Source organism: Bison bison, unplaced genomic scaffold (genome assembly GCF_000754665.1).
Source record: "Bison bison bison isolate TAMUID 2011002044 unplaced genomic scaffold, Bison_UMD1.0 scf7180017864056, whole genome shotgun sequence".
NCBI lineage: Eukaryota > Metazoa > Chordata > Mammalia > Artiodactyla > Bovidae > Bison > Bison bison.
Genome location: NW_011494628.1, coordinates 207423 through 218280, shown reverse-complemented (window position 1 = coordinate 218280; position 10858 = coordinate 207423). Strand labels below are relative to the sequence as shown.

Below are 10858 nucleotides of genomic sequence, written 5' to 3'. Positions count from 1 at the left end.
ATGCTCAAAATTCTCCAAGCCAGGCTTCAGCAATACATGAACCGTGAACTTCCAAATGTTCAAGCTGGTTTTAGAAAAGCCAGAGGAACCAGAGATTAAATTGCCAACATCCACTGGATCATTGAAAAAGCAAGAGAGTTCCAGAAAAACATCTATTTCTGCTTTATTGACTATGCCAAAGCCTTTGACTGCGTGGATCACAATAAACTGTGGAAAATTCTGAAAGAGAGGGGATAACCAGGCCACCTGACCTGCCTCTTGAGAAACCTACATGCAGGTCAGGAAGCAACAGTTAGAACTGGACATGGAACAACCGACTGGTTCCAAATAGGAAAAGGAGTACGTCAAGGCTGTATATTGTCACCCTGCTTATTTAACTTCTATGCAGAGTACATCATGAGAAAGGCTGGGCTGGAAGAAGCACAAGATGGAATCAAGATTGCCGGGAGAAATATCAATAACCTTAGATATGCAGATGATACCACCCTTATGGCAGAAAGTGAAGAGGAACTAAAAAGCCTCTTGATGAAAGTGAAAGAGGAGACTGAAAAAGTTGGCTTAAAGCTCAACATTCAGAAAACGAAGATCATGGCATCTGGTCCCATCACTTCATGGGAAATAGATGGGGAAACAGTGGAAACAGCGTTAAACTTTATTTTTTTGGGCTCCAAAATCACTACAGATGGTGACTGCAGCCATGAAATTAAAAGACGCTTACTCCTTGGAAGGAAAGTTATGACCAACCTAGATAGTATATTCAAAAGCAGAGACGTTACTTTGCCAACAAAGGTCCGTCTAGTCAAGGCTATGGTTTTTCCAGTGGTCATGTATGGATGTGAGAGTTGGACTGTGAAGAAAGCTGAGCGCCAAGGAATTGATGCTTTTGAACTGTGGTGTTGGAGAAGACTCTTGAGAGTCCCTTGGACTGCAAGGAGATCCAACCAGTCCATTCTAAAGGAGATCAGTCCTGGGTGTTCTTTGGAAGGAATGATGCTAAAGCTGAAACTCCAGTACTTTGGCCACCTCATGCGAAGAGGTGACTCATTGGAAAAAACTCTGATGCTGGGAGGGATTGGGGGGCAGGAGGAAAAGGGGATGACAGAGGATGAGATGGCTGGATGGCATCACCAACTCGATGGACGTGAGTTTGAGTGAACTCCGGGAGTTGGTGATGGACAGGGAGGCCTGGCATGCTGCAATTCATGGGGTCGCAAAGAGTCGGACACGACTGAGCAACTGAACTGAAATGAACTGAACTGAATGTATACGCATGTGAATGTGTAAAAAGCTTCTTTCACAGAGTCAAAAATCTCAGCTGTACTTACTAAACACTGTTACTGTTGTTAATGACCGACTTATTGGGTTGGCCAAAAAAGCTGGTTTGGGTTTTTCTGTGACGTTGTAAGGAAATACCCAAAGGAACTTTCTGGCCAACCCAATAAAATCCTAGGTACCCAAAGACAATTCAAAGTTACAAAAAAAACGTAAAAAAGCAAGATCCCGAGAGTCCACTTCTGCCCATGGTGAATGTGGTCTGAGTGCCCAGTGTAGTCAGCCAGGCCTCATCAGAGGCTGGAGTGGTCCTGACCATTGCAAGGCCACCACACAAGACAAAGCCCAGGATTTCTACACCTACTTGAAAATGGTGGTTCTCAAGCTTGGCCGCCCATTGGAATCACCTTCGGGTTTCCCTGTTGGCGTGGGAGACCCGGGTTTGATCCCTGGGTCGGGATGATCCCCTGGAGAAGGAAATGGCAACCCACTCCAGTACTCTTGCCTGGAGAATCCCATGGAGGGAGGGGCCTGGTGGGCTACAGTCCATGGGGTCGCAGGGTCGGACACGACTGAGCGACTTCACTTACTCACTCACCTGAGCTTTAACAAGTTGAGGCTGTACCCCAGACCAGCTGCCCCACACCATGGGGTAGGACCATGGCTCCTTGGGGAGTCTAGACTTCAGGGTTGAGAGGATCAGCTTCAGAGGAAAGGAGTTACTCAGGCCCTGGATTTTGGTGTTTTCTTAACACAAGAAGCAACACAAAGGACATACTAGGACGAAGAGGAAGGGAGAAAGGATAGAGGAGGGGGAGGTGAAGGGAGGCCCCTTGTGTCTGCAGCGGGAGAAGTGGGTGCACACACCCGGCCCCGCTGGCCACACACCCCCCCCCCCAAGGTCAGCTACCTTGGACCTTGTGCTCGTGGTCATCCTGCAGGATCGCGAGGGTGAGCGTGTGGCTGTTCTCCATCTCTAGGAGCGCAGCCTCATGGCTGGCGGTGATGTCCTCCACCTGCAGGAGATCACAGCTCTGGTTACTCGGAGAGCTGGGGCCCGAGGCTGCGACGCCCCACTGCCTGGAGGACAGAGGGGGACTTGAATGAGGGGAAGGGTCCGTGGCCCGGACGTCTAGGGAGGGACACTCTGCTGAGGTGATAGCTGCCCTCTTCAGACTTCACTGAGGCAGGAGACAGGGTCTGGTGGTGACGTGGGAACCCTGGAGCCGGGGGTGGGTGGGTGGGGGAATGTTACGGGGAGGTCACTGCGGCAGGTCTGCTGTTCACGCAGGAGGAAGCAGCTCCCGGCTGGAGGTGGGGGGCCGCCTAAGCCACCTCCTCACTGCCCTGGGCCTCCTCAGGACCATTTTCTCACCCCCGCCTCCATTCCTGCCCCTTCCACCAAGCCCTCCACCAGGTAATAAGGAAGAGAAGAGGGTCCTCCCCCACCAGACGGTCCGTCCTGCCCCCCAGCGGCAGGTGGGAGCTACAGCAGGCAAGGTAGCTGGAGGGAACCAACACGTATCCAGCTGCCTGATCCTCCACTCAACCCTCACAGCAATAAAGTCAATATTTTCATCTCCATTTTCCAGATGAGGAAACTGAGGCTTCGAGAGGTCTGAAGCGTTTTGCCCAAGGGCTAGTAAGTGGCAGAGCCTGAGGCTGCCTGACTCCATGGATGAGGCTCTCAAATGCCCGGCCACTGCCTCCCCTGCAAGACCAGCAACCAGCGCCCAACAGCCTGCTCACCAGCCCCAAGCAAGCGGGAAGATGTGTGCTCACCACCCCTGCTACTCAGCCATGAACGTGCTCCCCGCCGATGGCGGAGTGGACCTCCCCTGCCCAGGCTGTGGGAGCTGCCCCCGAGAAGCTGCTCTTTCTCTGGCTGAAGATGCATCTCCAGGAACTTAATCCTGGGAAAGCAGCCAGCCCAGGATGCTTTGTTTTCCCCTCCTGACCTCCGCAGCCACCGCCACCACCCGTCCACCACGCACCTACCACCTTTACTGTTTTTGTTATTTTTGTTGTTGGTGGTGGTTTAGCCCCTCGGTCGTGTCTGACTCTTGCAACCCCGTGGACTATAGCCTGCAGGCTCCTCTGTCCATGGGATTCTCCAGGCAAGAATATTGGAGTGGGTTGCCATTTCCTTCTCCATTTGTTGTTGGGGTGTTATTTTAACTTCAAGTGTATGACTTACAGGAATCATTGCATAAGGTGACCTCTCCCTATGACAGCAAACCAGAACAATGTTTTTCCAAGTTCTCCGTCGGTGACCCGTTGTAAAAGCACCATTTTACATTGTTACACACACACACACACACACACACACATGTACATGGGTGCATGTGTGAAACTAAATTTCATGGATCGGCACTTTCCTTTCCTACCTGCAATAACCTGGCTTTAAAATTTTCATCCTTTGTAACTTTATATTTTTCAAAATGCTAGTTACAAACCACTACATTCATTTTGTGACATACTCATGTGTCAGAACCTGGCATTGGAAGGTCATGTGCCCAGACCCCGAAGCTGTTGTGGGGGGCAGTTCAGAGCACTGTCCAGCCACTTCTCAGAGGGCTTCATTTCTCAGGGGGTCATTCACAGGCTGATCTTTGATTTGTTAGGAGGAAGAGCTTTTCACAAGAAAGGAAGCCCACTTGTAAAGGGAATGCAAAGGACTATCGTATTTTAAAACAGGACTGGTTCCCATTCTGGACTTGTCATTGCTTGGGGAGGTTTGCCCGGCTTCTCTCTCCTATGGTAATTGAGACCTTCATCCACTAAAACAGATTGGCAAAACCAACAGTGAATCTGACAAGTGATAGGAAATCTGCATTATGACATGAAAATGGACTTGGTATGCGATGATTCACTTTTATTTACTGGTCACTCTTGATTAAATAATATTTTACTTGAGGCTCAGAGCTATGAATCCACTCAGCAGAAAGGCTGATCGCCACAGTATTTAATTGTCCAAATCCTGTTTATATGAAGGTTTTTAATGGATTTGTTGTCCAAAGTCTTTCAGTCTCTTGGAAAAATAAATCACTGGCTTAAAAAAAAAAGGAACTAGCTTTCCTTTATGCTCCACTGATGATGTCCCATAAGCCCAGAGCACGCTGTCCATAAAAAACAAGTGCCCACACATTGTTAGGAGGTGTCTTACTCAGCTCAGTATAAAGAAAAATCTTTCACTGGTGCTTGGAATGATTCTGATTTATTGGGTTCTGACCCAAATTGCTGTGGGTGGCTCCAGAAAAGAGAGATGGATGCCAGGCCTATGTTCCAGAAGAATACCTTGTGTCCTGGTGGTGGGTCTGCCCCGACTGGCGAGGGTGGTGGGTAAACGCATGCCCTTCTGGCTTGCTGGAGGCAGGTCTCTGATTCAGTGGTGATGAAATGCCACACCCAGTATATTAAGGATGATGTAAGGGCATGATCTATCTATTACAGCCTCTCAGAGGGGCTTCTAGGAAGGCAATACTGATTCCCTAATTCCTCCATATGCAACAAGAGAAGAGCCCAGAATGTTCTGAAGGAAACCAGTGAGAGCCGGGGCTTCCCTGGTGGCTCAGATGGTAAAGAATCTGCCTGCAATGTAGGATACCCAGGTTCGATCCCTGGGTCAGGATGATCCCCTGGAGAAGGGCACAGCAAAACCCACTTCAGTATTCTTGCCTGGAGAATTTCATGGACAGAGGAGCATGGCGGGCTACAGCCCATGGGGTCGCAAATAATTGGACATGACTGAGAGACTAACAGTGAGAGCCAGTGAGCCAAAATTAGGGCACCGTGGTCCTTCCTCTTGTGTGATTTGGGTTTCTAGACCTGTGGATGGTTTTTCAAGGCCGTTTCCTCTATGAGGAAGGGGCCGTGCACTCTTGGCCTTCCTCTTTCTGGTCCCAGTTTCAATCCCCATAGCTTCTCCTCCATGGCTCCTGGCTTCTTTCCAGAACATGGAGCAGTAGCCTGTCTGAGTGCTCAGCCTGAGAAGACCTCCAGGTTGGCAGGCATTGGAAAAGGGTCAGATAAGTGGACCCAAGGAACACACAAGGTCCGTTTTTTTTTTTTTTTTGCATCATGTTAGTCGCTTAGTCGTGTCCGACTCGTTTGTGAGTCCATGGACTGCAGCCCCACCAGGCTCCTCTGTCCTTGGAATTTTCCAGGTAAGAATACTGCAGTGGATTGCCATTTCCTCCTCCAGGGCATCTTCCCAACCCAGGGCTCAAATCTGTGTCTCCTGCATTGGCATGCAGATTCTTTACTGCTGAGTCACCTGGGAACACCAAGAAAGAGACAGAGGTGCTGAATCATTACGTGCCACAGCAAACTTATGCTGGGTGAAGCTTCATTTTTTTCCTTTTAGAACCCTGAGGAATTCTCTGCCCAGCCACCCACCCCCAAAATAAATACCCACTGCTGGACCAGCCTGCTTCCTCCTCCCGGAGCACAGAGTTCTGAGCTGCCACAGAGAGATCTGTCCCCATGCCCAGCAAGTAGTCCCAGTCATACAGAGAAGCTGCTCCCTGCACCAGGCTGTCTCCGCAGCTGCTTGCTGTTAAGCTGAGTCCTATCAAAGCAAAGGCCTGGGAAGCCACCCTCTTCTCTTAGACGGTCAAAAACAGAGCTGTGGGCTTACTTCATCCAGCCACTTGCAAAATGCAGTTAGGGGAGGCTTTGCCAATTCACTTAGAGAAGACTTCCATTTAGAATGAAGAAGCATGGCTTTACATATTCTCATTAAAGAAAACCAGATTAAACTCCCATTTGCCCCCCACCCATAACACGTATTTCTATCTGATGAGACAGAGGGGGCCGCCCCTGTCTTTTCTCTCCAGGGCCCTCTAAACAACGCTTTCCAGATACCAAGGCAACTCACCATCCCTCTGACTCCGCCTTCCTGCTACAGCATCTCTGGTACCAACTTGGAGCTGACGGCCAGCCCTGCCCGAGCTCCCTGGCTGACTGTATCCCCTGCCTGGTGGTGCCTTTGCCGCCCGCTGGGTGGGCAGGTGTCCACAGAGGCCCCCATCTTTCCTGTTCGGCCACGTCTCAGCATCCGGAGGCCCCGTGCTGTGACGGGTGGGGCTCTCACACTGGAAGATGGAGGGTCCCTTGGGACCTCATTCTCTTTGATTAGAAAGTGTGGTTTCTGCTGATGGTGACTGCGTGCCTGCTGTGTGGGACGAATCAGAGTCAGGACGCAAGACGACCGCCAAAGCGGCCTCTGTACATGTGATGAAGTGTGAGGATGCTGTGGCCGCCAGTGAGTCTAAAAGGATCATTTCTTTAGGAAATGGCAGAAAGTGTATCCTGGATATGAGACAAAGCAAACGTAAACCCAGAGGATGAACACTTAGGCTCCTCTCAAAAGGCGTCTCTGCTCAAAATGCAGAATCCAGAACATCAGGGGGCCCTAAGCGAGGGGCTTCAGGGCCAGACCAAGAGGTCTTGGAGGCAGGGGTCAAAGGTCACAAGTCAGACCACTAAATACCAGGCTTGGTGCACGAGTACGTTTGGAGCAAAAATGAAAAGCATCTGTGTTTACAGTGAAAACTCTGCCTCGTGTGCTTTGAGATGGGGAAGCTCGGGCAATCTCGCTTCTGTTAATGCACTGTGAGCTCCAGAATGAGCACCAATTTGATGAAACACCTCTATAATCAGACTTTTAAAATAAGAGTCACGCTGTATCTTTAAAGGCATAGGCCAAGCCATGCCCCTGCTTGTGCCCTAACTAGGCTGCAGGGCAAAGAATGAGGCCCAGTTCATCCCCTGACACCAGACACCTACAGCTCTGGGCCCCGGGGACCCCTACTTGGCGACTCCAATTCCAGGTGCGGACAGAAGGGGTGTTTCATCAGCAGCTCCCCCATGGGATTCCCACGTGTGGCCAGAGACATGGCCTCTGCCTCTTGCGGTGAATGGACAGCTGGATTTTCCTGGGGGGGTCCTATGTTGACATCAGAGGTCAGCCTGCCTTAGCAAGGGAGGACTGGAGTAAAGTCTCAGGAAATCCAGTGTCCGGGGCTCCCCTGGTGGTCCAGGGGTAAGAATCTGCCTGCCGATGCAGGGACACGGGTTCCATCCCTGATCCAGGGTGATCCCACGTGCTGTGGAGCAACAAAGCCCGTGAGCCACAACTACTGAGCCCACGCCCTGGAGCCCGGGCTCTGCCGCGAGAGAAGCCGCCTCAGTGAGACGCCTGCATGCTGCAGCGGGGACTAGCCCCCGCGCTCGGCAATTAGAGAAAGCCTGCACAAAGCAACGAAGACCCAGCGCCGACAAAAGCAAAATAAGTAAGTTTAAAAAAAACCTCCTAGGTCGGAACAGAAGCAGCCTCCCAGCACGGTCGGGACACTAGGGCACCGGGGAGAGGCTGGGTCAGTGAACTCGAGTTTCAGGGCTCGAGAAGGACAGAGGCGGCAGGAGGTGTGGGCATTGCCGAATTCGACCACCCCAAGGGGAAGACCTGCTCGTGGAGGGTCTGCACACATCACCGAAACCACAGACCTTCCTTCCAGATCCCACTGTGCTCAGGCACCGAGTCCCGTCCTGGACCAAGCACACGGACGTCTCCTCTACCTGGAAATGGTGCGCATTTCACCTTCTTCCTTGTTGCCACGTGCTCCCTGCCAGAGAAGCTGAAGGCCAGGTAAACAGCCAACATCCGGCTGCAGAAGCAGACTCAAGGGTCTGAATAATTCACAGATTTAAACCATCCATCCCTGGCCTCATCCCCAAACCAATGGGTTTCTAGAGGAAGCGAGTAAAAATCACTCAGCCGTGTCTGACTCTTTGCAACCACATAAACTATAGCCCCACCAGGCTCTGTCCATGGGATTCTCCAGGCAAGAACACTGGAGTGGGTGGTCATGCCCTCCTCCAGGGGTTTCTAGAGGAAAGGTCTGCTCAAATGCAAAGCATGCAGATGAAACCTCCACCACACAGCTTTCCCGCATCTTCCCAGCTGGAAGCAAACTCTCAGTTCCTGAACAGAGCAGCTGTATCTCCCACCCAGTATTACATTTTCTGGAGCACGTGCTTCAGAGACTCCCCGGATCTATAACCAGAGGCTATGGAGCAAGCAGGTCCACATTTTATAAAGCTTGGCATCTTTTGCAGTAACATGAGGCCTTGTGTATGGAGGGCATTCACAACTATTCTTCGCATAGGTGAATGAATAAATGAATGAACCACTTTAGCTATCATAAAGGATCCAGAAGAACAGAACTCAGAGCCCTCATAAGACAGAGCTCTTTAAAAATATAACTAAGTAGCTCAGGTAACTCACTCTCAAGTGGAAAAGTCAGGGCCTCCAATCTCTCCCAGTATGAAATCTTTAGGTTCCCTGGTGGTTTAGAAGTAAAAAATCTGCCTGCCAATGCAGGAGACCTGGGTTTGATCCCTGGGCTGGGAAAATCCCTTGGAGAAGGGAGAATACCCACTCCAGTATTCTTGCCTAGGAAATCCCATGGACAGAGAAGCCTGATGGGCTACAGTCCATGGGGTTGCAAAGAATCAGACACAACTTAGCAACTAAACAATAACAAAATGAAAATCTTTTAAAGCCTATGGTCTCAGCTTAGAGGTAGGTGAGACCACACCCCCCAGCACGTGCCCAGCTTACTGAGCTTCTGCCTGGGGTCCCTCGGCTGGTGGACGGGCTCCATTCAGCAGGGGCCCCGGCTCAGTGGTTTCCCCACACATGACACCCCCAAGTGAGCCTTTGTTCAGAGGCTCCTCTTCCTGCTGGGAGACCCCTTCCTGCCCTTTCTCCCATCTCTTGACATCTTCTCAACCAACCAAAATTTTGGACCCAAAATCAGTGAATATGGGTATACATATAAAACTGGGCCTGACTACCCCAGGATATAGGACACAGGACAGCCGATATCTGCCCCAGGACTGACCTGTATCAGGGAGTCAAGAAGCAGGTAAGACTACAGACAGCAGCTGAGCGAATGTCTACTTAGGGCAGATGCTGCAGGTTCCATTTCTAATCTTAGCCTAGCAGGTAACCTTACCTGTAACCTATCTGTTTCTGGCCTCTAAGTACACCACCTTAAAAAGGCAGGTGTGTCTGGTTTCCACAAGCTTCTAAAAGGAGGAGGATGCTGAACAGAAGATGCTGAGATGCTGAATAGAGGAAAGTGTTGTCAAATCGGAGACTGCTCTTTCCAACGACAGTACTTATTATTACTCTAATATCTCTCCCCTATAATTGTCAAGCCTCTGGGGACCATCGCTGTCAGGGATACCTACTGGGGATGCAGCCCAAATGTTCATGGCTGTGAAAGGCCACTTGGCATTAGCCTGAGATGTGAAGAGCACTCTTCATGACTGCAGTTGATCTTAGGGATAGCGAAGCAGACTCCGGGCAACAATACACCAATTAGAAGGTGGGCACTAGGGCATCAGAGCCTTAGGGACTTAGGAAGAAGAGAGAAGGGAGAAGCAGATGAGTTTCATGGAGGCAGAGTGGGCTCACCTCACCCTGGTGCCAATGCAGTAATGGACCCTGCAGCCGGCTATGGGGACAGGCATGCCTGGCTCCCACCCGCTTTCACACTGACTGGTTCCCTGGGTATTCTTCCCCAGCTGTTCTAGGATGAATGACCCTCTCTGGGAAGACTGCCAGGCTAAGGTTAATGAGCAGAATCCTTGTTTCATCAGGCAAATACACACTGAAGGCCCACCCTGTGCAGGCAGGCAGTGCCAAGCCAGAGACTTGAGAGTAAATCCAGCAGAAAACCCTAGTTCAGGGCTTGAGGGCATGGACCCTGGGTTCAGACTGGGTCCAACCCTGGCTCTTCCATGAGCATGAATTCTGGCAAGGTATTTAACCTCCAGGTCTCAGTTTTCTCACCTGTAAAATGGGGGTAATAATGGTCCTTCCCTGGTAGGGTGACTATAGGGGTTAAATGAGTTAGTCCAGGAAAAGAGGGAGGAGCAGAGTGCGGCCCACAGCACGTGCTAGATATACGTGTGTCTGTTATTTCCACTGCCCTCATGGGCTATGCAGAAGATCAACAGGGTACAAAGTCAGGTTTATCACACATTAGGTAGTAATAAGTGCCCAGGAAAAACTAAAGCAGGGAGGAGGACAGGAGTGTGTTGGTTGGGGAAAGGAGCTGTAACTCTGGGTGAGGAAAGGCCTCAGTGAGAAAAGGCTACCAGGGAGGGAGAGAGGGAGCCATGGCATGTCTAGAGGGAGAGCATTCCAGGCATTGGTGTGTTGGCTTAGTTGTTCAGTCATGTCCGACTCTTTGAAACCCCAAGGACTATAGCCTGCCAGGCTCCTCTGTCCATGGAATTCTCCAGGTAAGGATACTGGAGTGGGTTGCCATTTCCTCCTCCAGGGAATCTTCCCGACCCAGGGATCCAACCCAAGTCTTCTTGCATTGCAGGCAGTCTCTTTATCGACTGAGCCACCAGGGAAGCTTACCAGGCAGTGGGCACAGCCCAGCAGAAAAGCCCAGAGGTGGGAGTGTGCCTGGGAGGACAAGGGAGGAGGCCAGAGTGGCTGGAGGGGATGACGGAGAGGGGACAGGGGACAGAACCGAGGCGGGAGGGTGGGGACCGGGGA

General features: G+C 51.0%; 1 protein-coding gene across 3 annotated transcripts in view; it reads right to left on the bottom strand.

Annotated features, from left to right (window-relative positions):
* MTUS2 (microtubule associated tumor suppressor candidate 2) overlaps positions 1-10858 on the bottom strand; it is a 72475-nt gene that overhangs the window by 23373 nt on the left and 38244 nt on the right. For all 3 annotated transcript variants that reach the window (XM_010835888.1, XM_010835890.1, XM_010835891.1), the window contains exon 4: positions 2183-2288. In XM_010835888.1, coding sequence (XP_010834190.1) covers positions 2183-2288 — 106 coding nt within the window. The remainder of the gene's footprint in view (positions 1-2182; positions 2289-10858) is intronic.